The sequence below is a fragment of the Rissa tridactyla genome, chromosome 1, assembly GCF_028500815.1.
Source record: "Rissa tridactyla isolate bRisTri1 chromosome 1, bRisTri1.patW.cur.20221130, whole genome shotgun sequence".
Taxonomy (NCBI): domain Eukaryota; kingdom Metazoa; phylum Chordata; class Aves; order Charadriiformes; family Laridae; genus Rissa; species Rissa tridactyla.
The window spans coordinates 157,063,509-157,090,173 of NC_071466.1; the positions used below are offsets into that span (position 1 = coordinate 157,063,509).

General features: G+C 39.5%; 1 protein-coding gene across 4 annotated transcripts in view; it reads right to left on the reverse strand.

Moving 5' to 3' along the window:
• KIAA1549 (KIAA1549 ortholog) overlaps positions 1-26,665 on the reverse strand; it is a 153,154-nt gene that overhangs the window by 55,207 nt on the left and 71,282 nt on the right. For all 4 annotated transcript variants that reach the window (XM_054215697.1, XM_054215696.1, XM_054215708.1 and 1 more), the window contains exons 2-8: positions 21,897-24,635; positions 20,307-20,395; positions 14,289-14,466; positions 12,648-12,775; positions 11,038-11,221; positions 3,654-3,713; positions 1,040-1,185 (exon numbers count right to left, since the gene is read on the reverse strand). In XM_054215697.1, the coding sequence (XP_054071672.1) occupies positions 1,040-1,185; positions 3,654-3,713; positions 11,038-11,221; positions 12,648-12,775; positions 14,289-14,466; positions 20,307-20,395; positions 21,897-24,635 (3,524 nt within the window). The remainder of the gene's footprint in view (positions 1-1,039; positions 1,186-3,653; positions 3,714-11,037; positions 11,222-12,647; positions 12,776-14,288; positions 14,467-20,306; positions 20,396-21,896; positions 24,636-26,665) is intronic.

A 26,665-nucleotide genomic window follows, 5' to 3' on the forward strand; every position in this document is an offset into this window, starting at 1 on the left:
GGACTGAGGCATAAAGAACAAAGTGCAGTAAGAAGTGTTGGGAATAGAAGATCTGAAGCATACATCTATTTACAGCAATTCAAAGCTACACAAAACAAAAATAAAATAAAATCTCTATTACTGGAACAGATGTTTCTGAGACAGGAAAACAAAAGTAAGAAAACCCCAACATCTGGAAATGTAAGTGGTTGCAAACACTCTAGGATTAAATTAAATAAAGATAATAGGTCTGAACTACTAGAAGGGCATCTGTGAAGTAAACCAACTGTCGATGAATTAGCTGGGAAAAGTAATTTTTAAGAAGATGGGCCATTAGAGCGTATTTTGGCTTTCAGTTTGTTGAATTGACTAGAAAGAACACATGTGAGAATTTAAAAATTAAAATTAAATATCCAAGTCTTCCTGGACATTACATGAATAGTTCCACCTGACAAAACTATAAAGCAGCACTGAAATCCAGATAGCAGAAGCTGCCATGTGTGCAAGATTTGACACGATTAATCATTCTTACTTGAAAGCCATTCCTTTAACCAGGAGTACTGTAACAAATAGGCAGTTAAGGGGCAGAATATACTACTCTATGGCTGCGTCAAGCTGCATGTGATTCTATTTCATATTTCTGCACCACCACCAAAACACTACAGAGAGCTGTGAAGTAGCTGTTCCAGCAGAGCACATTTTTGACTCAGATGAGCAACCTGGCTCCTTTTGCTAGGCATCTCATGTAAGTCAGACAAGATAGCAAGTTTTTAAAATAGGATGTTGGTAAAATAATTTTCAATACAGTTTTTAAGAAATCATCAGAATTTTTTAGTAGCCACATAAAATACTCAGTTGTTTCCATTCGTTATGTTTAGCTTAACGGACAACAAGGTAACTAAAAGAACCATATTGCAGGTGCACAACATAAGCATCATCAACTAGCTAAACGTGATATATGCTTTTGAGTTCCCTTTCTCAACTCAAAACCTAGACAGTATTAACTTATTCAATAATCTATTACCCTTTATTTCTTCCTCTGACTTTGAGCTCTTAATACCTGCACAACGTTGCTGCCTGCAAAACTGGCTCGTCTCCATATCCGACCTCTGACCAACGCCTCGTTTAACAGGTGAGCTAGTTTCCGCTCCATCTCAGCCTGAAACACTTCCTCCTGAATTCGCTGGTCGACGACACCCAAGAGAACTACATTGCAGAGAAAGTAACCCAAGAACACAAATGAATTAGTAAAACTTTTCAGTTTCTTCTTTGCAACTTCAATTACAAGCTTTGAGTCACCCTGTGACATCTCACGGACAATTCAAGGGCAGCTGTATTCATGTGGGAATACTGCACAGTGCAGACAGAGGTTACACGTTGGAAAGGAGGACAAGGTGGGAAAAGGTTAAAAGAAATAAATAAAAAAAAAATTAGGACAGAGGGTATTTTTTAAATCTCAACCAGTCTAGACACATCCAGGATACTGAAGAAACTCTTTCAATTCTAAAAAAACACAAACTTATGAACATCCAATGAATTATTTAAAAACAAATGAAAGAGAAAATTCACTCTAAGTTGTCTGCTGCAACTACTTTCAGTCTAAATGTTGTGTTCACAAGTCACACAGAGGTGGAGATGCGCAGGGCAAGGGTTCAGAATCAAGGGGAAAAAATAGACCAGCAGCAAATGAATAAAGCTGTGTATTCCAAGCATATCTTCCCTAGATAAGACAAAATTAACAAGTATGGCAATCACAGCACAAAAAAACCTGGTTAGTAGTCCTGCCCTCTTCACTTCCCTACCCCAGGTACTCCAGGTCACTGGGGCAGCTAATGCTGAGAGGAATCCCTGAGGAACAACACATAGGAAACATGAAAACAGTGTGGACTTTTACTAATAAGATGGCATCCAGTAAAAGCAAAGTGGAGTGAGGGAGCAATAGTCATTCAAATGACCTAATAAAAAAAATGGTCCTTAATAAAAAGCCATCCACTTAGATTAAATCAATTAAGTATAATTTTAATTTTCTTAATTTTTAAAACAAAATATTAAACTCACTTTTTCAATTTAAAAATTTTCACTGCAGATGTCAGAACAAGTTCATTTTCATGATTTCTCACAGAGATCGACAGCATCTGCTTTCTAAATTCAATCACAGACTAAGTATCTCAATTAAATAGCAAAATAAATAAACAGTGGCCTGAGGCTATCATATACAGCAAGTAGAAGATGGTTCTTGCCTGTGTATTGAATTTCAGTATCAATGAATTAGGCTTAAAAGCATGAACTGTATTCTACAACTGAGAGGGACGGCGACAGAGAACACTGCATATCCCAACATATTATGACTATTGGGATACATGCACATATATCTGGGCAATCTAATATTTAAAACCTCATCTTTACGTGCATAAATTCTATCATTTTCCTACATCATGAGTCATTACCTTTACAATACAATATACAGACTGAAAGGACTGACCCAGCCAAAGTCTACTAGCTCTTCCCAGGCTGCCTGCAAGAACTGGGATTACAAAAAGTTCCTCTACAGCAAAAAAGGTGCTGTACTTGGCTTTCAAAATCTTACAGTCAGGAAGTTTGGAAAAACCCAAAGGGACAGGATTTCTGAGCTGGAAGAACCCTCTTCTTACTGCAGGATCTAAAGGAACTTCCAGCAACAACGGACAAAGCAATTCTAAGGTTGAGCAAGACAGGGTCGGGGTGTGACCAAAAAAGCGAGCACAAATGTCTAAGGAAGGATGACATCAGATATGGGATACACATGTAGCTTCTCTCACATTACTGAACATGGGTCTGAAATTAATTTTTTCTTTTCCAAAACAAACTGTGTGGGCTTCAGATATTAAGTTGCAACTTGGTTTCCTGCTTAAAAGTAAACTGGGTCACTGGTGAGAGGAGACAGGATACCTGAAAAAAGAGTAAGGCGATACTACTGGTAAACTACAGGTGGAAAAGTTGTGGCATGAGAGAATTGCATCCAGTGGGGCATTTGCACCCTAACAGCGAGTTTGCTAGACATAGCCTGGTCACATTCAGGCTTTCTGCTTAAAAGAAGCAGGTAGGACCTACAGCACGCAGGCAACCTGAACTGCCTTTGAGCATCTAAATGTGAGAGCCCAACCGTATTGTGAATTATAGAATAAAACAACCAGGAGATTTGGGTGGGAGGGATCTGCTGTGAAGGAATCAGAAGAGATCAATGAAATGTGATGAAACGCTATCATGTGCTCGTATCTATTTTCATTCTACTTTATTCCTGGAATGTTTTGTTAGAAAGTGCCACACGAAAAAAAAAATAATTTTCACTTAAAATAAAATAAAAACCTAAAAATCAATGTGGTATATTGACAGCCTGCAGAGTAGACACTTTATGCTTGACAGTGTAAGTATTCTCACTAAGAATTAACTGCTTTATAGCCAGAAACTACTTTGTGTGCATTATCAAGGAATTGCAGTAGTTCATTCTAGACCCGGGAATTACATCTCCCAGATATTCCAGGTCACTAGACCTTTGCTTTTAGAATTTGTTCAGCTCAGGCACATTATTACCTCATAAAAATGCTGCATCCTTAAGCTGTCAGTATTAACATAGGCTAGTTATCCTGATAACAAAAATAGTTGCACTCTTACTTACTCACAGAGACTGTACGTACCTGTTCTCACCCAGGAAGATTTCATCAACTGAGACACATTAAGCTTAGGATAATGAAAGGCTGAGGGAAAAACAGAATGGAGGAAAAACATCCATAAGAACAGTATTCTCAACAACATACACAAAAAAAGAAGCCACTTCATAATTTATACTGTCGGTAAGCATCTTATTTACACAGATGTATTACTACTCCTGAGGCTATGCAGACACAATGGCAAGGAAAGTGCTCCAAACATACATTTCCCAGTTTGTCTCTGAACAAAACGAAGCTAACTGAAGCAGTCAGATTTATTACCTGAAAGATTTCAAGCTGCTGTACTGAGGTCATTGCTCCTAGAAACTTGAAAGTAAAAGCTCCCTGTCTGAATTGTGACTCTTACTGAGCTAGCTGCCAGATCATACTTTTGCTCAAAGGGCAATGAGGCAACTCATGAATGTCTCAGAATGAAAATAAGACCTTCTTTGAGGCAGTAACTACATGAAAACAGTAAATGTAAGGCCGAAAACGAAATATATCTGATTTGTGTTCCAGACTTGTGCAGGGGAAAGCATTTAAAAAACACCACATTGATAATGTTTTTTTTGTTTGTTTTGTTTTTTTGTTTGTTTTTTTTTACAAAAATCACAAATAAATTCATGTGCAAGTATTGCTGTGGACAAATCTTATGGCTTTTGTATTTGGCTCCGTGGCTCCAAGCCTTCCTAATTTCTCAGATCTTACAAAAAGGCTCTGCTCCAGAGTGAAATCCTTGCCCCAGTGAAGTAAATAAAGTCTGTTTCCACTGACTTCAATAGGGATAAGATTTTTCCCAAGGTTTCCACTGGAGTGCAGTAAAGAGATGTTGGGAAAGAAGTGAAGATGGGGGCTGGGACAACAGTTTCCTCACAGGAAGTCTTATGCTTCACTATGGCAATAAGAAAAAGGAATGGTCTTAACTTTCTCAAAATATTTAATCCAGATGCAGTTTGCTAAGCATTATACAAAGGTGACTTTTTAAACCATTTCATGAATAGAAAGACTGCAGCACATAACAATTAAATGACCTGGTCCATGCTAGCTGAATTAAGAGGAAAGATGTCCTGTCTTCAGTTGTAGAACAGCTTGCCACTATTACATGTTTCAGAGAAACAGAAAATTACCATTTTTATAATTTAATTATGCAATAATTTATAGAGTAGCTGACCTCTGTCAATGTAGCTAATAACTGATTCTTCTGCCTCTTAAAAAAACCTATGAATTTTTTGTTAAAGCAAGAGCAAAAGAATTACTAGTTACATTGTACCTTTTACTTTCATAGGTTTATAACTAGTCCCATGGAAAAAAATGAAAATTTTGTTAATCCACCTTTATTTCAATAATAGCACTACTAGCTTCAAGAGAACCATGTGGGAGGTACTTTGTGACTTACTATTCAGAAGCACATCAAAATATGGTCCTTTATTCTGAACAGCCCTCTATACGCTGACCAGAATGCATCTAATTTCCAAAAATTTCAAACATACAAAAAGCACCTCACAGTCCATTTAAATAAACACATTTAATTTTGGCATCCTGCTACATGATTCTTCTGATTGTAGCTTTTAGATTGGAATTCTATTTACTCCGGTCATGCAATTGTTTATTTCAAATTAGAAATACAACCTGAACAAAAAAGCATGAACTAAACCACAACTGTTGTTTTTCCAAAGCATGGAAAGACCAAGATAAGAAAATCAAAAACCTTCCAATGACCATAAAACTGAACTGCTAGCAGTTCAGAGTTTTTTCTTCTTTTAAACCAAAATCGTGTTTTGCCTCAATACTTAATGTGCTCTTCACACTTTTTCTAATTAGTGCTTGAAAATGATTTAATTCATGCAAATTGCTGGATGACTATTCACTTAAACTTTTCACAGAATTAATGAAATTTAAAAATAAAACAACTTGAGCAGAAAATCTTGAAATTGCAAAGGAAGATGTGCCGTGATCATTGGCAACTAAGGCTGGGTTCTAAAACTTGACGAAGAATGCATGAAATGATGGACACTTCTGCAACTGAGACCATGCTCAGAATTCAGAAAATCCAGGCTCCAATTCCTATTCCATAGGTCACTCAAGTGTCTCACCAACACACATGTGACCAGATCCTGAGCTCAGCTGGAGTCTCAGCGCTGCAGCAAGATCATATTTGCAAGATTCCTAATGCACCCTGGGACTAACGATTAAAACCAGCACGGACTGATTGTTATTCTGAGGAGGAAGCTGGATAGACAAAATGCAATTATTAGTTAGATTGTGGCTGGTCTGCTAATGACTATAGATGCATTAATGAAGTAGATGCTAGCATCATTAGAAGATTCTAACACGCATCCCTGAAGCGCCATACAGCATAACAGCATCAATTCAATGCTGACTGAAAAGGCAAAGGGTCACCTAGTCACCCAGAAACCTCTTGAGAGCTGTCTGGAAGCACACCACTTGGGCAGCGTGGCATTCACTAGATGCTCCAACAAGGACCTCTCTGCTCCTCTTATATAGAGATGTGTGGGACCACGCAAGATACAACTGGTACCATATTGATCCTTCTTACTTGTGATAAATAGAGGAACAGTAACAGAAAGCATGGAAAGAATGCAACATTTGGAATGAGAAGGTATCAGCTGAAAAATAAGATTCCATACAAATATCGGGGTGCACACAATAGTAACACAGTGTATCTGTGAAAAGCCTGATCCAAAGTCCACCCAGAAAAAAATTGCTAAATGTTTCTGCAGTCTTCAGACTGTGTCATACAATTTTATATTATCCTATTGCCCTTGCAATATCTCCAAGATACCTGAAATAGATGCCACCCATCAAAGTGCTGCTTATAGTACTGAAAAAATGGCAAGTCCCAAGGCAACTCTCTCTATTTTAAGTCATAATAAAACCAAAAAGCTTTATTCGGAATAAATTAATGAAGGCCAATATTCCTCATAATAGTCCACAGCTAGCCTTTGCCTGTCCTGAGAGAAATCTTACAGCCATAAAGAGATTCTTTCCTATTGTTTTTAATGAACTAGCCCCCAAAAACCATGACTAGACTTGGTTTTTCTTTCTGATGACGTGTAGTTCATAACCACCTAACCAGTTTACAACCTAAAATGTAAGATGCAAGGTACAAACAACGCAGGAAGGTACAAACTGAATATTTGAATATAAGCATGTTGCTGAAGTCACCTAGAAGTCTGTGGGGGAAAGAAAAAAATCTGGAAGTTTCCAGGCTTGGCCACTCCAACATCTCTATTCTTGCACAGAACAGGCCATTCTGTCAAAATAACAATTTTCACTACTGAGGCTGACTCTAAATGAGTGGAAAAAAGCTGACAAAAAAGTCCTGTTGTTAATGATGTGCTGCACAGGCACAACCCACACAGTTAAAAGTATAAACAGTACATATTACTTATGTGAAAAAAAAAAAAACCAACACCCAAAAACCAGTGAAAGGACTATGTGTGAAAGGCAATGTGAAGTGAACAAGCATCAGGGAGCAAACACATTCCTTCAAACAAGGCTTATATTCGGGGTATCAAAGACAAGGTCTCACTTCATGTAACAATGCTGAGACACAGTGATATTACACAAGTAGCTTTTCCTTAGTATGAATCAACGTGTACCCCCTGACAGCTCAGCTCACCTACAAATCAGTTCTTTTTCTTCAGATGCAGACTATAAAACCTACAAAATAATATACAGAGCCCTCGGGGTGGGGGGAGTCACCACTGAGAGTATTAACTGTTACCATGCCTGACAACTAAGGTATAAATGGCATAGAACAGTATGGCAAGGAACATTTCACATTTACATATAAACAATACCATACGTAAATTGTTTATATGTAAATACATAAATATCCAAAAATCCCCCCAAAATTCACATTGAAAAGTAGAGGGTTGCATATCAATTTGCACAGAGCAAAGCAGCAACCTATCTAAGGAAGACCCGCACAACACCTTCCCTGCTACGACTCCTCTACAGACCAAGGGACAGAATGAAAACAGAGAGTTCAGGGTCTAGAGAACAAAACCATTTACGCATCTTCCTGCCAAAGTAGCTTTGAGGATCTGGCTGTTGGTCATCCTCAACAGACTGCTGAATAAGATGTCTCAAGAAGGATCTGCCCAATGCTGCTTTGCCTTTGGACATGATTTCTGGCTCTCTTGAAGAGCTAAAATCCCTTGGCTTAAAATACAGTCACAGCAACAATACAAAAAACTGCAGAAATGGTTAAAAATAACCGAGTGTGGTTGCCTCGCTTATAAAAGCATATGAGCTACATTCATTGTTGCGCTTGCTGACAGACAGACCCATAGCTCTAAGAAGATGAGAAACTCTGTTCCCACTTTGCTGACTTACCAAATCACACCATATCTGGTGTTCCAAAACAAGTGACTACCGACACACTATTGAGACCGGACTAGACAAGTTCAAATCAAAATGAGTTGTCCTGAAGCAGGCTCAAAACAGTAAATACAGGTTCCTCTAGCAACAAGGAATTCAAATGCTGACAAGATGCCCCTTGACTTAGGGCACCATACGTACCACATCCTCATGTTTTCTACACTGTGAACTTTGGGAAGATCTTATAGTTCCTAAAATTTCTGATTTGCTAAATTGAAATTTAATATATTTATTTTATATTTATATCAATTTATTACATGTATTTTATTTTATTTACTTTAATACAACATTAAATATTTTGAAACTGCATTCTAGACAAATCTGATGGTCATCTTCAACATTTCTCTATCAAACAAACAAAGAGACACCACCACCACCACACTCTGGCTAAGATCTCCAAGGCAAGTGCTATGCTCTGTTGGCAACATTCATTCAATTGGCTATGGCATCAGTTAGGTGGGGTCATTGACGGCAAGGCTACAAGCAATAAGGTATGTATACACTACATAGCTTATTCAGCTGTCATGGTCCCTGCTACTGGGGATGTGCACCAAAGAAACAGCGTATTTCAAGAGCTCCGCACAGGCGAATGTGGGAATAAAGTGTGTATCATGATGGATTTAGTCACCACTGATGAGTAACTCTGCCTTCCTACACTAAGGGTCTGCTTGAGGATTTGAGGTTCGGTATTGTTTGGGAGATTTGGTGGATTTGAGGGAAGAAGAATTTTGTGTTTAAAGAGTCTGGAGGCTTGTGGCGGAATTTGCAGGAATGAAATTACCATGCTCACGGCATACTTGTTTAAAATTGCCAGCAGGAATAAACAAACACTTCCTGAAGCTTCAGAAAGTTATAGAAATAACTCACCCACAGGCTTGGACATGCCACTGTACTAACAGAGGCAAGATTTGCCAGGTCATAACAGCCAACATCTACATCACTTCATTGCAAATCCTCAGAGTTGTCAAGAAAGGAGGAGAAATACGAATGGGACCTTTTTCTAAAGGCACTGCCTGACCTCTTCACTCATTCTACTTTGCATGGCTTTCTCATTAACATGTGAGCTACCACAGAGCTCCACTGGCACTATAAGCATGCAGATAACACAGGGAGAGCTCCTGCTATGAGCACTAAAGAAATTGCCTTCAAATTTCCTAAGTACCATCAGGAAAGGAAAATACGGACAACGGTGTACATGCATGTTTAATAGGAATGTTTTTCCCCTGTGCCCAGCCTGTCTTTTAAGATACATCAGCCTTGGCAGAAATTCTGTTATCATTTAATTGCACTGTAGCTCCATTGGACAATCCAGAAGATGGATTCTCAGCAAGGGGCAACCTGCAAATTCACTAGAAATATCACTCCAGAATACGTGGACAAAAGTAAAAACTGCAGGACCCAATGTGTGTACATCACAGGAAAAAAACAAAACCCCCATGACACTGAAAATAATACCCAAGAGACCCAAAGTAATAAAACTTAAGGCGAAGGTGCAAAAGAGCCAATGCAGGGTAAAGACAAATGTCTTTCAAGCAATCAAGGCAAGAGCAACATTTAATTTGAATTCAGTGAGAGATAAAGACCACAGCCTGCAATCTGAGAAATTCTGTGATCTCCCAAGGAACAGAAGAAATGACATTCATCTACGGACAAGGATTCTCAAGGCTTTTGGTCCTGGCTCAATTAAATGCAGCTACCACTGCACAGGTACAGTCTGTATGAGACCATGAGAGCAGAAATGTTTAAAGGAAATTAGACAACAATCTGCTACATTTTTTAATCAATTATGGGAGCAGAGGATTCAAAATGATGAAAAATGAAAAAAAAAGTTTCAAAAAAATTAGTACATTTACACTACTTCTAGTCATTGGGAAAGTGCAGTCATCTTATATAGATTTAAAGGTGCTACAGAGAACAACTTCCTCTGTTGACAAACACTCTCCTATAATATCTTTGTTGACATACTACTGTACAGCTGCATGCTGAACAGCAGCTGCCATTAGGCCTGATTTTCCATTAAACATTCAACTGTATAGAGAGAATCATGATGTCAGGTGCTACACACCTATATACCTCACAAAAATAACTCTGATAATTAAACAAACTGCATGGGAAAGCACAGTGACATAGGAGAAACTGGGAATTAACAGACTGGGTTAACAGTAACACCTGCCATCAGGAAAGGCAAGTACTGTTCTCTCGTGATCTTGCTTACGTTCATGAGACATTTGTCATGAACAATCCATTTGTGTACAAGGATAAGTGTTGAGTTTAGAAATGTGGCTTATTTGTGAGACTGAGGTCATCTGAAAAATCTAACCAAACATAAGTTGTCAAGTCCAAGTGTCAAGCAAACTCTGCTGTGCAGGCAGTTCCCATTAATTTAAGTGGCCATGGTCTGGAAAAAGTGACTTGCACTGCAAGTTGTACATAGGAAGCAAGACATATGCTTAAAAGATAATACCTTAAAAGGTAATAGACTACTCAAAAAAATACTGCTGCTGATAGCCCAGACAGATTATATGAGCAAACATAAGCTTATGTTGCCAATGTCCCAGACTTTCTAGAAGTCAGAGTCGCAGTTAAGTGCAACATGAAGTCCAAGGTAGTAAACCCAGCTGAGAAGCAGCCAAGGCCACTGTAGACATATCCGCAGATGCACACCTTGGAGCACACTTCACAGCAATACTGATGGAAGTGATTTAATTTTTTTTTAATCCTGACTAAGACCAATGGACTAATGAAGCCAGGTTAAGCACAACCGGCCCAGTGCAGAAGGAAAGGATGATGACAAAAGCACCAAGTTTCTGTAACACTGATACACAGTATGTGAGCAGAGAGCGGTATGGAAGTCATGATACACGTTAGGTACTTGAAACTGCATTATCACTTATGCACAAAATTACCTTAAGGAAAATATACTAAGGAAGGTATTTTGTAGTCTTGGCAAACAGCAAGTACTCACGTTCAGCAATTTGCTGCACAGGAAAGCCCAGGTAGAAGCTGAATTCCACCACAGACAAGTTTCTTAGCTGCTCACTGACTTCAGACCCATTTAGAAAACCGTATCTACCTCGGACAGCAAAAACAATGCTCACGGGGCCTTGCCGAAACGCTCCCCCATGCCTACTCAGAGTTATATTCAGTATCTGAAAAGACAAGATTGAAGCATAGTCAGCAAAATCAAATCACTGCCATTTCCATTCCTTCCATGACAGTCTTTTTTTTCTTCCCCTTAATATGAAGAGGGAGGAGAACAGTTCACATCAAAACAGAGGAACATCTATTCCAGGTTGTTTCAGCCTGCTGAGTCTCAGAAGAGATAAAGTTACATGTGAATTCCCCTTCTAAGAGTTCTCCTTTAAGGTCAATAATAATGCAGAATGATCAGAAAGCTACAGTCTAGAAAATGACGAAAAAAACACATAGAGAGATAGTCAGCAAAATAAATGTACCAATAAAGAAATCTTAGCCAAATACCAAACTGGGTGGAATAGACAGGAAGAGACCATAATAAAGAAACATGCTGAAAATGGATGTTCTCTTGGTCAAAACCTCCTGCACCATGCACGCCCAGACACTACCACTGGTTAGAAGCCTTATTTTGGCACCAATATACACATCAACTGTTCATGTAGACACACCTGTTCCAGACAGTAGGGAATTATTTAAAATAGAAGTCTGTTAAACTGATAGTCCTAGAAATTGCTTTGCTAGTTCTGTCTTCAGTCTATCCAGTCACACTGTGTCATGCAGTTGCACAGTTCTGAGCACTTTACTATGTAGTACTTCAGGTACTAAAAAGTTTATATCACTTTCCTGCTATGATTTTATTTCAGGGTACCACAGATGGGCGTTTATGGTGCCAGTTAAATAACACAATAAATTTTTTACTAATTTTGGTATTACAACAAAGCTAGATTAAATTTAGGAATTCAGAGAGAAGAGGGAGTTGGTCTTATTAAGTTGAATTACTGACTTTCCAGGAAGTTTTAAGCTCTGCTGTGTGACTCAGTACCCAGCACATATGCAATACGTTACATATGTGAAGTTCCAGTAGAACTGCCACGGACATCATATAGTGCTGTAAGTATTTCTAGACCTCGGAAGCAACTACCATGTTTGCTCACATAACGACAGAGGGCATATAACTCCTATATCCCTTAACAGGATCCCCTGAGTGGCAGTGAGACCTGAAAGTTGTCTTACAACAAAAACATTCTAACCACACCCTAGTCTGTAATAGTAAAATCTGATGGGAATGAATTTGGTGAGGGTTGGGGCAGCCTTTATATGAAAAACTATAAACCCTATTATATTCAATAATGCTTCTGGATATGAATTATCATCTTGGATCATTTTTTCAAAAAGCTTGAAACCAGAGGGATATGTGGTGCCATATTATTTTGTAGGGGAAAAAAAATCCTGACTTCATAACAAAGCTTCATAGTTCTTCATGATCCAGACGGCAAGTTGTACCATTGAATACCTAACTCATTTTACCGGCTGCATGAAACACAGGACAACCAAAGGTGAGGAGAAAAAGGGACAGACAAAATATGCTAATCTTCTTACCTGCACAGTGAAGTTGTAGAACTCCTGGTGTTTGCTCACCTCCATGAATGCCATTGTCAGTCCTTTCTCAATGCGCTGGCTAAAGTTGCAGAACCCAACGTCCACGTTCCGAGGCACAAACTGAAGCACTGAAGGCAAAGGTTACACGTTATTCCTACAGACAAATACTTCCACGAGAGAGAACAAAATGAGCAAGAGAATCCACAGGGCCATCACTTCTTCAGGGGATTCAGGACATATTCAGTGAAACACTGGGTAAAAACACAGCAGAAATACATTTTGTGTTGATGCAGTAAATTCTCTACTCATTAATATGTAGCAGCATTAATTAGATTACTGAAAGATATTAGTGACAAAATACCCACTCTTTCCTCTTGCATACTGAAAGACCTTCGCTACATACATGTGGCTAATTTTACACGACTTGAACACTGAATCAGCCACACTGAAATCCTTAGTACCCACAGATCAATTAAAACCTTGAGGAAAAAAGCAACAAATCTCTTTTTCTTGTAGACTGAAATATAGTATTTAGCTTGCCTAAAAGACCACATATTGGGTCTGTTAATACACATCAAATACTTAATTAGCAAACAGTCTTTTTAATTCTAGATACATACACCTTAAAGTCTTTCACAGGAGAAAAAGAGAGTGCACAGGAGAGAGAGTGAGCACAGAGGAATGTGAGCAGGCGCACAGACCTTAACTACATGTACATCTGTGGATTTCCTGATATAGTCTTACCCAAAGAAATGCTATGATTAGGTTACAGACCCTAACAGCAATGTTATAGAAGGTTCAAGAACAGAAAATACGTCTATTATCTATCTATATAACCACATTAAGCAGTGGAAAAAGACTTCACACCTGCACAATTAAAGAAGTGATGTCTTACCATGCAGTTATTAACAGAGCAGAAACAACACATGAAACATACCTGAACAAAAGCACTATGTTTAACATTCATTAACTCTCTGCCTATATACTCAATCCCTGCCACTACCTCATTATGCAGTCAACCAACAAGGCAGGTGGTTTTGTTATGCAAATAATGCCTGAAGAAGATTTTAAATTATACTAATGACAAAATGTATTACATGAGTAATATTTTGCTTTAGATTATTAGTAGTCATGGACTTCACATGAACTGCTGCCATACAGCAGCCATGGAAAGCTGAATACTACATGAGAAATCCTCCTGCTCACTTTATACATAAGCAATCAATTCTCCTGCTCGCCAATTCTCCTACATTAGGGGAATTCTAAAAAGCAGCATTTAAGGTAAACATAATTTGAAATTTGACTCAAGCATTATAAAGTAGCTGCACCATGATTTTATGAGAAATGTTTCACAGAAATATTTTTCTTGTCTCACCTTTTGAAGCAAGAAAAAGAGCACATCTATTTTGCAACGTGACAAAATATTTTCCTGAAAAAAACATTAAATTATGGGGTTAACCGTATACAATTTATCATCTCTCAACCACGGCTCTGGCAAGTATTTCACTAAAAAGCAAGAATTAAGACTCACAGCAGTAGAATGCAGGGTTTTGACTTGACCTTGCATACTTAATCACAAGTGAAGAAGTATGAATCAATACGAAGCTACATCTCCTCCTCTTCGTGTCAGGAAGAACCCACCTGTCTGAACTTGGAATCTGTTATCTGGCACAGTGAAAGAAGGATGCAGTGAGAGGATCATGGGGGCCTCGCCACGAAGAAGACTGCTGTTCACAAGCACGTTTATGACAGCTACTGCCGTGTAAACAAAAGGACCTGATGTCACCAAGAAAGCAAATTTGGGGGAAATTTTATAAACCTACAAAAACAGAAAAAGACATAAATTTTAAAAAAAATCTTCAATGTGAAATTTGGCAACACTTTAGATCTACATAGTCCCACGCATTTCAAAGCCACATCATCAAGAGGTAGAAAAATGCAATCTTTGTTTTCCAAAGAGGGCGTAGAAGCACAAACACTCTGATAGTGCTGAGCCTTGCGGCCTCTGCTCCAGTGCATGAGAGGGGCAACTCCCCTGTGCCAGGTGCATCTACCAGAATCTTTTCAGTACGACACACCAATCTCAACACTTCTTGATTTATCACATCCCAGCATAGTAGCACTCCCCCTCACCTGCATCCCCCTGGAGTACATAAGAGTTCCCATACAAAATTGCTGTTTACTTACTGAACCACTTGCATCAGCTTCTGCATTTCAGTCATATACTGTTTAGTGAATGCATCCTATACTATTCACACATGATATGCACAAAGCAAAATACACATAACCTGTGTTTTATGGATATAATTTTCACACTCAAGAATGCTTTCTTCCAGAGAACACTTCTATCTGCTTATTTCAGCAAAGTTACCAATTACAATTTTCCTCTTCCAATTAATCTCCTGACTTTGAGTCTTCTTAAAAATCTTAAGGAGCCTTAGTCATCATGTAAAAGGAATGAGATTGTAAGTTAAATATAAACCTAGGTGAATGTTTCCATGCAGACACTTTTGTCCACCATTTCTCCGTCACTTAAGTAGAAACAAACCGGAGGCTTTTATTTATTTAAATATATTTCAGTGTCTTCTCTCCTTCAAAGAAACTCTCAATGCCGAGGACACCTATTTCCCCAGCCTTATTTTGTTCCTCTTTGGTTTACTCCCCCAGTTTGCTTTATTTGCCTAAGGCAGTCACACTAAAATATTTTGAGATGTCTGACATGATAGCCTCACAAATAAATGAATGAATAATCTAAACCAGAAACCAAAAAGTTCTGATAAATCTCTTGAGATGCTAGCACCTTGCAGGCTTTTGCTGGTGAAGGGATATGTTAGACATCCTCAACTTCAGGAGCAGCCTTATAGAAAAGCACAGTGCCACTTAAATTGTGACCCACATGTTCCTTACTGGTATTTCTGCCACAGTGTAAAGCGATGGCAATTCCTGTTTAGATGAGACAGCAAGCAGCTCCTTCCTGTCCTCTAAAAAACATGCATTTCAAAGAGATCATCTTCACTTGAAGAAACTTCCTCAGCAGAAAGAAATTTAAAAAAAAAATACAAATCTATGCTGCTCATTATTCCTTTCTTCCTTCTTAGTCCACAAATATATGCAGGATCCAGCTTTTATTTTAAATGGATTTAGATCCATAGAACTCAAATTTGTTTGATATGAATAATATGCAACTGCTCTTTTCAGTTCCTCTTATCTGAAATTTTGTCCTTTTATCTCAGGATGAAATGATCTCTGCAGCTTCAGTTTGTCAAATGGAAACAGCAGTTATAATGGGTAAAACGTGCCAAAAGAAAGTTGCCCATTACTTGCAAAGGAGACTACTTAAAAGGCAAGAAAAAGAGGAATTAGAATTACAAATTTCAGTGACGGTTTGCTGGTGATTTCTAAAGCAATATATGCTGAGGAAGAGAGGCCTAGTGTAGCCAGCATACACTTATGCACTAGAGTTAGGTATTTCAGACAAGAAACAAGCCTCTGATAACTAACTCAGCTGTCTTCATCTCTGACCCGTTGCAGTGTGCCACAGATGCAATGAAAGCCGCCTACCCTGAACATCCCCTAGAATTTTGCATCAACTTTTTCGTCTTAACAGCTAATACTGTTTCCCTTTTGTGCTTCACTACCGCAGAAGAGAGACAGCAACTCCAGAGGAGTGGAAATTAAAAAAAAAAAAAAAACAAACAACTTTTAAGTGCAATTTTGAGGTGGGTAGATGAGAACCACCATGGGCCAAAACAATAGCTATTTCCGCTTGAGATACTGCCAGGGGTGCCCAAAGTTAGCTCTCTACAACTTAACTCGGGTGACAGGAATAATATAGCCGTGCCAACATGATGCTGTCTACAAGCTATTTCACACAGAAGTTTGCAAAGTTGGCTAGGATTGATGAGCACAGCCCATTACAGTCTTGGTTCATGAATGAGAATAGCTCCTCTTGGCACAGCTCTAATTGTTCACAAACCCATCCATCCACCCAACCCTCTCTTGAAGGTTTTACCTCTACTGCCAGGGCAGTTAGATGCTAAACAAATGAACCACCACATTTTACAATGCCACCTACTAAAGTACACAAGCACAAATTTCTTATATTAAACAAGTACAAATTTCTTATCTTAACTCTTTGGGCCATAAAGCCAGAGAAGCATGCAAAACTCCATGTGGACTTTGGAGCCATTCCCACAGCAAAAGCAGAAACCTTCACTAGGAGTAGAAAACCCTTACACCACCTCAAGTTAAGCTATCCCTTCTCCAAAACGTGACGGCTAATCCAAATCTGCTGTTTCCTGGACACAATCTGTCTCATTCAGAGCTACCCTCACATGAGAGAGCACTTCTAGTACAGGAAGTTTTGAAGCCTCCATTTACCAGAAGCTAGGAGAGTATTTGGGCGAAACATCACTGTATGCTTACTCTGTTCCTTATGATGTTCCCTAAGCATTTGCTATTGATCATTGTCTGCTACAATATTTGATTAGATGCACCCTTTGCTGCAGTCTAATCCATGCCTACACTCCACTGTATTATGCTGCACAAACATCTGGCAGAAAGCATAAACAACTGATTTCCTCACCACCACCTTATTAAGCATCCTGTACAGAGCCTGCAGAGAGCATTTAACTTCCTGAAGATGGGCTACAAAGGCCCACAGGTCTTAAAAATGAAACAAAGCCTCTGCATCTATGCACGTTAGGATCCTAAAGCAACAATTCTCTCTCCATTTTTATGCACCTAAATGGTACCAGCCAGAATTTCAGCAGCAGTGAGTAGCAACGAAGCCAGCCCAAGTCCACAAGGTGGCATCTTTGAAAGAAGTATTTAACTGCCTGACAGTGAACTGATCTTACTTTGAAGGCAGAGGTTCGCTAATTTTGGATTATAGAAACCAACAGGCTATGGACAGGCCCCAAAACCCACACTAAATACAGCAACAAAGTGGCTGAGGTATACGTTATACCGCATGATAAAATTTCCAAGCACAAACGAGGCTGGCAAAAAGCTTTTTCCTGTTGGCATGAACTTAACGGCACCAGGGGTCCTGGCAGCAAGTCACTGCCAACACTGTTTTATTTCACACCCCACTGCAACAAAGCGAAGTCAAGGGAACGTTGTATAACAGATCTTACTCAAGTGTCATAAGGTTTACATTAGAGAAAGCTGACAAAAATTGCTCTTATTCAAACAATAGGGTCTTATTCTTTTGCAGATGCAATGCACTGAGATCGACTGCAATGAACTTCAAAATTTTAGGTTATTCTCACTTTACTTTAAGGACTTTTGCTAGGAAAAAGTTGACAAAAGTTTTTTTTATTAGGCAAGATTCATGTTTCCCTCCTTTTTTTATTTCCACTTGAACAACTCAGAATGCTTGAAATAATAAAGAAGCAGAGACCAAAGTTTTAACTGAAAATGTTGGGGGAAAAAAAAAATAGTTTTAATTCTCCTTTCAGTGTTAAACTTGGTTTGTACTTAAAGTGAGCAGCAGTTATATCCATTGTTGCCATGGATTTTATTTTTAAAGCGTACATTACTACCGAGTTAAATTTAACAAGACTGTCTCCTGATTTACTGTGCATTACATCACAGCAAGGGAATAACATCTGTGAGCTGTAATAGGAGAGACAGTAAAAAACAGCTTAGAGAAGTGCACTGCTTTACCATAACTTACAACTCTACACATGGTTCCTGGGTACTCTAGACTAACAAAAGTCAGCTCTGCTTGGTTAATTACATTTAGCAATATAGATGCATTCTGTTTAAAATTTTGCATTGCATCACCATTAAACATGCCGATACTACAAACAGCTCTTTATTTAAGATAACAGTTTTGTTAGTACTTCACCATTAGAGGTGAAGACATTTGCTAGTGATTGTTTTTAGTGCAAAACCCATACCCAAGGCATCACACAAAGAAAACACACATGATAGCAGCATTCTAGCATTAAATAAGCATAACTGATTCCACAGAGATGTTTTCTCCTTTTGGTAAAAAAGACTTTGCAAAGAATGAAGCCGGACTAACTGCATTATTTATAAAGACAGTTGCTTCTGAGCAGCCTTAGGGCCAAAATATCCTATTGAGAGCTTTACAAGGCAATAGAGGGCATGAAAGGAAGGAATTTAAAGGGCAAAAACAGAAAGCAGCAAGATATCAAATGTTGGCTCCAATCAACCTTCAAATATTTAGCAATATATTTTGTCTTACTGCTGTTACTAATAAGAGGATATGCGCTTCCATATTATTGAGGCGTATAAGGTCATTGAAAATTAGTGTAGTTCTACCATCATGAACTTTTGACTTCTCCTTGACTATACCAGTTTGCACAATCTGAAGCTATAATTCACAAACCAGAAGAAAAATCTCTTATTTACAGAAAAAAAAAACCAACCTAAAAAGCTTACGGGCAAGTATTGCTAAAAGGACCTAAACTAAATATAATTTATAGTGGCAGCTCACTGTGGCTGAAGTTTGGCAGAAATTCTTAACACTCCTGTCTCGACTGAGCAGTAGAGAGGTATATTCTCAAACAGCGGACAGGGGTTGTTTAATTACTGAGTGCAGTGATTATGGCAGGAGCTGTCAAAACACCATTTCCCCACACAGATCAGCAAGCAGAAGTTAGAGGCACTACGGGATTCTATGCATGGAGAAACTCACGTTATTTTCAAAATTCAAGATGCTGCTTGAGCAAACTTCATAATGAAAATGAGATCATAGACTCAAAAAAGTAAGATAAAATAGTGCTCGACTATCACAACTGGATGAAAGCAGACATGAAAAACTGAAAGTGCATCTGAACCTGCACCTACACCAGTAATTCCATTAAAACATTTCATTTTGTCCCCAGTGTTGAAGTATCTGATTATACAACAAAAGTAGCCCCAAACTACCTCTACAGTATTTTCCTCTCAGACAGAGGGTTTGAGACAGAGGGGAACAGACCCTTTAAACCTCATCTCAACCAGACACTCACTTTGAGGTTAGGAAACAACACGGAAATGTTGTTCAAAGATGATTCCTTGAACATCAAAGCAGAGGAAACTTTCAAAAAAAACCAGCTAGCAATTCCTAGCCCTGTGAGGGAGGGAATAACAGGAGTCACACCTATTTAAAGGCTTAAAAATAACATCTTAGCACTGCACACCTGATCTTTATTCCCCTGCCTTTTTCTTTTTCGTCTGCCAAATCCTGCATTTGGGATTCCACCACTTTCCTTGCAAGTGTTGATGGCCTCACTTCCAACATAAAATAGCACAAGGCTGTGCAGAAGGTTTTATTTTGTTTAAGGTGTTAAGTATATAATCAGCTAGCAGAAGAAACAAAACTTTTTAACAGGTATTTCGAAGGGTAAAAGCTTTTCAGTTCAGTTTCAATTCAGAAGCCAAAGGAGGTGAGCAGTAGAGGCTGGACACTGCTTGCTCACCTCTGGCAAAACCAAGAAAGGTCTGTCCTAGAAAACGATGACATTCTAAAAGTAAAAATGTTAAAAAAACCTAACAACATGACTAACATTTAAGTTAGAATAAACCTCTCTCTGATACAGTGCCACATGAGTTGTTTTTAAATCACCATTTTAGCCTGTGAACTAAACTCACTATTTTATTACATTGATCAAAGAGTACTTGTACACACTCCATACCACTTACCTCTAGCTCTACTGATCGTCTGAACTGAACTCTGAGCACTTCTTTGATGGATTCACTGACATTTTGTAGAACAGCTCTTCGGGCCAGCACTGAAAATTAATGTTAGTCATTAAATACATTTTAGCTTTATCTTCTGGGCTTTGGTTCAAAGCTGCATTTTCAATTATGCAATGCATGAAAAAGCAAGCAATGAGATCAACTGCCTCAAACGGATAAGACAATGGACAAGGAAACAGGTAGCGGTGTGACTGTATCCTAAAAAGTGACTGTACACACAGCTTAAGGAACTCCAGGTTTACTTTCTCTCTCCTGTTTTGTTTTTCCATATCTAATGTCTTTAGCATTCTAGTAAAGGAACCTTCTAAAGAGCCACTGAGGCATTCAAATTGGATCTGAAAGTCGCAGCACATTCAGTCTGACCTGTGCACAATGAGCCTGCTGTCATAACGCAGTTCAAGTTTTGTAGGCAACGCATGGAATGCAGATGAGGTCAGAAAAAAGCCACAGAAAATATGCATCTACTTTTCTCTTAAATAAAATGTAAACAAGTGTGACTGATCACTGAAAGGGATATCCATTGAGTAAGAAACTGCTTTAAAAACATCACATCCCTATGGATATCATGTCTGTTACAGTCACACTTGAGACTGTGACTACGGTCAAGGAAACAACTGAAAAGTGTCATGTTGTCATCCTGCATTCACTTTCCATCAGTAATTGGCCTACAAAACTACTCAAATCACAGGTTAAAAAAAAATAAACATCTTCCTCATCACGAGCATAGCCAGCTCACCTTCATATCTGGAGGATGAGGTTATGCTCATTCTGCTTTACATGTTACAAGTAAATCTTAAGGGCAAAATGTGTTGCTTACCACAGAACATGCAGCACTTCTGCAGCTGCCCTAGATTAGGTCCCTGGCATTGTTTTGTTAACAAGCTAGGAAGAGGTAGGAAAACACCAAAAAAGCAAACACAGATGCTGAGACAATTAATTTCGCAACACACTAACATCACTTTTTCTGGTTACAAACACACCAAATCCAATTGAAGTAAGTATGGGAGGAGGGAAAATATAAACATGAGCTAGTATGGTAAAATTATAAAAATGGTAACAAAACCCAAACATTCTTTAAACCAACTCTCCTCTTTCATACTATAACATTACCTCACATGCAGGTTTTTTTTAGAAACAGCAGCAACAACTGAAAGGAGAAACTTACTCAGTCAGAACATTTAATAGTTTGGCAGAACAGTACCATGACAGTAACATTCATTTACAGCCCATGAAATGATAAAGCAGCCTCTGATTCAGTATACTTGAATATACGCATCAGCAATTTCAGAAGACAATTTCATTCTCTGTGCAGTGTAATGTGTATGTAACTCACTATCACAACAGACTTCGCTCAAGTGAATTCTATTATTTTCAAGAGTAAATGATAAATCAATGCTTTTACAGCTGTTTTTCTAAATTGACACCGTATTTTTTGGAAAGGTTTGCTTAGCTAATTCAACACCTGCAATTTAGCTAGGGGTCACATTACAGTGGCTTCCGAAAAACAAAATAAAAATGTTTGGAATATCTTACCCGCAGTGACTAAGTAAGCATCGGGAACCGTGATGTCACAGACGTAGGGTTGCCTAGTAGTGGTGATGGCAGAGGTTACAACCACAGGTTCAGATGGAGTCGTGGTTGCCGGAAGGGTGGAGGAGAATGTCCCCAGGCTGCCTGCAGCAGTCGTGCCGTGGCTGCCCGTGGCAGTTGCGGCAGTGGTCGTGGGGACAGTGGTGGGAGCAGCCGGTGCATCAGTACCAGCAGTTACACCGCTTCCTGCTGGAACTTCATATCCAGTGGGAGGGATGGAAGTCGGAGGAAACCGTGTGGGAGCAAACGATGTGGTCACAGACAGAGATGCTGTAGGAGAGGGCATCACGCTGCTGGTGTCAGCATGTGACACCAGGTTGTCAGGGTCTGCGGGAGGAAGGGTTGTGTGGGCACTGCCCTCCCTGCGAGACGTCAGAAGCAGCGTGGGGTTAACTGTAGCACCAATATCCTCATCAGAAGCCAGAGCAGTTGAGAGCAGAGATGAAGATATATTTAAGACAGGAGTCACCGGAAAGGTAGTAAACAAAGAGATCAGATTTGTTTCATTGAGCAAGACGCTGCTGGTAACAGACTGGGCGTCGGAAGTGGGCAGCACCAGGGTAGGAACCACGGAGTGAGAGGCGGAGAGTGACGGCTCCAACTGAGAGGTAGCTCCTGTAACAGCTGAGGTAAACACAACTTCAGAGCCCGCTGGCAATACTGAGGGTGCTTCCAGAAACACAGATGACTCTGAATGAAAATCTGTTGACAGCGTTATTTCAGGAACTTGTGCACCTGGAACAGAGAATGCATCTGAATAAAAGTATGATGTTTGGCCGAGAGGGAACTGAGAAACCTCGGCATCAATGGCAGAGCTGACAGTGGTAGCTAACTCCCAGCTGGAAACATCCCCGGAAGGTACTGATGTCCCAGTCAATAAGGTCAGAGGTAAGAGTGTTGATATATCACCTTGCACGACAGAGTAAGAATTTAGCATGGCCGATGATGAAGACAAGTAGCTAGATTCAATAAGAAATGGCGTTGATAAAAGCTTGGATGGAAAATCTGAAACATTTAAAGACGGTTCTTCCTTTGTAGATGTTTTGTCAAGCAAAACCACAGATTCTGATGGCGTTAGTTCTGGCAACTCCAGGAAAGTCGTACGACTGACTGCAAACGATGCTACCGGCTCACTCGGCATGAAGGTAGAGTCAAACAGAATGGTGGTGGCATCAGGAAGTTCTACACGACTGCTTGGTGTCAACAAAACTGTTTCCAGAACAGAGTAGGAAAACTGGGCAACGGAGATGTTCAGTGATGTTCCTCCAGGGAGCTGATAGTCAGAAGGAGAAATTGTTATAGGTGTTCCGTTGTTAAGAACAGCGTCCATAGTGCTTAATAAAAACATGCTTGAATCGGGCATTTCTGTGAATCTTGAAGAAAATGAAACAATTGGTCTTGATGGAAAAGAAGTATCAAAAATCTCAGGTGTAGGCTCCTCTAATTCATACCCGTCAGTAATTATAGTTGTAAATGGAGTTATGCCTAGTACTTCAGAGGCTTTGATGGACAAAGTTTCAACATAATCGCCTGAGCCCACGTCATGTTCCGGGGAAAAGCCTGCTTCTGGCAGAAGTGAAACTGAGTCACAATACAGACAAGAACTGTATGATCCGGCGAAAGGCACTGGACTCATGAGCTCACTAACAAGCTCTGATTGACTTGATATTTCTGACCCGGCAGGCAAATTTGGTGTTGTACTGGAGAGTTCACGTGTAAACAGGCTGGCATTAAGAACTGTATTAGAGTCCATGGAAATGGCAGCTGAGTGAAGTGGGAAAGACGCAAGTGGAAGACTAATAGGAAACAAAGCAGGCTCAGCGCTGGCTGCTGAAGCCGATGTGGCCCAGGGAATGCTTGGAGTGGGGTAGGTCCTTAGACTGAGAGTTTCTGCTGCCCTGCTACTCGCATAGGCGTAAATGTCATTATACGGGTCTGCACGCTGTGCTGTGGTATCTGGGGTCACACGGCTATTCTTATCCAGTAGCTTGAGATGAAGAGGTGACTCTTCTGAAACGGCCCCAAAAGGCAGAGCTGTTAAACTTGCATTTATGTTTTCCCACACTGCAACTCCCGCCTCTGAAGGAATGGAAGTGAAATAAATAGCTGTATTTGGAGGGTGCAACAGCAAGTCTCTGCTAGCAGTTAGCATTTCACTATCTGGTACAAAAGGCTTCAATTCTGTAAGAGTGTTCCTGTCTTCAGGGACAGCACTCAGAGTCTTTTGCTGTGCTGTTTTTGAGATATCATATGGTGAAAAAAGGACAGGTAATGAAGGTGTTAGCAATACAGTTTCTAACGTTTCTCTTGATGGCTCTACTGTATTAACTGAGTGATGATCTGTTAAAACTGCAAAAGACTTTAGTGGAGGAGTCCACTGTGCCTTTGGAAATGAGCTAATAAATTCATCGTCACTTAAGAACGCCTCGTTGCTTGTTACGGAGACATCTACCAACGGTGTACTTCTCCCTTCTGAAATCCTGACCATTTCTTCTTGTTTAAATAAAGTCCCATCAAAGGGAGCAGTAACTGATGATACAACTGTTTGAAGGAAATTACCTTCTTGGGACTCCAAAGTACTTTTTGCTAAGGCCATTTGTGTCCTGCTGCCTGATATGCTTTGGTGCATCTTTGAGTCCATTGAGAAAAAGGAAAAATTTTGCTGCTCCAAGGATCTCTCATCTAAATAAAGAGGCAGAGAGAAAAACAAAAACCAGAAGACACCAGATTAGCACAAGTAGTGAGACCGCAATGAGAAAACCCCACACACAGCCTTTCTGGAGACAACTGTCCAGAACTCAAGGAACAAGACAAAACCTTGCAGTATGTGAAAATCTGCATAAGCCAGTCAAAACAATTAGTAAGATTCCCTGCAAAACTCCTTTCCCTGGAAATGAGCAGGACAACATGAGCTCCTCTCACTCTGCACCTACTCATCTCCCTACAGCAGCACTCCAGCAAGCCCCACAAAAGGGCAAAAAGTAGCTCCCTCTTACCTATGCATGGCTGCAATGCGCGGCGGCTAACGGTCTCACAACGTAAACAAACCAAAAAGGGTAACAGGGAACAACACAGGGCAAAATTTTGCATAACTTCAGGTCTTCTGCTTTCCTTTAGTATCACTTCATTTCCTCCAGTTTTATTACGTCTCAGTATTAGGCTCACTAGCAGATCTGTTCTGTTTCAAGGACCAGATCCTCCATCTCATAGCAGAAATGGGTGATGCTTATGAGAGATGAAGAAGGGTTCCCTTTACGTAAGGCAAACGTGGACCTGATATCAACTACAAGAATCTGCTAAGTAACATGCCCAGTAGTTAGGCTTACATTGTCAGCCATTCATTTAACCTTTTGGTTAGCCTTTTGGTAGCCAGTGGCAAATTGCTTCATTACACAATTGCTATCTTTATTCACAACCCCCTGCAGGAGTACTGTTTGTGGACCACCTGTAAGAAAACTTTCACTGTTCCAGTTTGTAGAATTCAAGTAGTACTAGTCGGGTTCAAACATGAAGGAGAAAAAGCTAAGAATTCACCAAATATTTTAACAAAATACTTGCAAAAATCACATATGAGTAGCATTTGCATAACTTGACTATAATTCCTACTCTCTCACAGAAGTGTTCTTGGATTACAGAAAAGATGTGTATATAAGCTTTTCCAATCATGTATGCACTTTGCAGAGAAAAGCTTGATTATTGCTCGAGTACTTTTCTGAAATGTCAAGATTAGTAGCCTTCAGAACTGAATATTAAAGGAAATTATACAGAAAATTGCTGCAGGATATTTTTCAAGGATACGCACAAAGGTTTCAACCTTAAATTATGTATCCCACCTGATCATCCTGTTTTCATATGGGAGTGTCCACACAGTGCTGCTGGAACCTACTGACAGCACACATTAAAAGGGCTGGAGGGACGGGAATGCCATCCAGTTAAACCACCAGGGATCAGTTTAAAATAAAAACAAGCGTATACAGTGTAAAGTGCCAAACAGTGATACCGTACACTGCTCAACTGTAACTACATCTGTAACCCTTTCGAGGATGCCTTGAACTCAGTAAGCCGTGGTAGATCTTGCAGGAATAGCTCACATAACTGTTACGTACTGTTATCAGTCTAATGACACTTTCGAAAGGTGATAAACTGCTGTAATCATCCCCTCTTCCCTGGTCTGTTTGCTAAATTCCTTGACACAACTTTTAAAGTGCTGACATACCAACTTAATAAGTTTTGAAGCTGCTGATCTGAAAAGCACAATTGCAAGAATTAATGCACGGAGCTAATACCATCGTACCACTAATCACACCTAATCAAATATAAGCACTGTGATTATATACCTTATTTTACAGATCCCATGCACAATGATTTGCAGCGTAGCAGATACCATTCTCTCAAGTAGTCCCAATTAATTTTTTCCTCCTGAAACTCACTGTAGGCATTGCCAAGCTTTATGATGCTTAGTTGTGGTGTGATGATAAAATATACTGCCTTAAATGCTCTTGGGGGGCATTGGGGGGCAGGGGTGGAAGAAAAGAAAAAACAAGTCACATTCTTTTAAAAGCTATGTAGGACAAATACACAAGTACATCCTTGACTTCTTCCATGGAAATCAGCTGTTTGAACCCAGCACAGTGTAGCGCAATGCAGCCACCATGCTTTCACAAGCAGTTAACATAGGTAACAGACAAAGCAGTTTCTAGTAAGCATGGAAC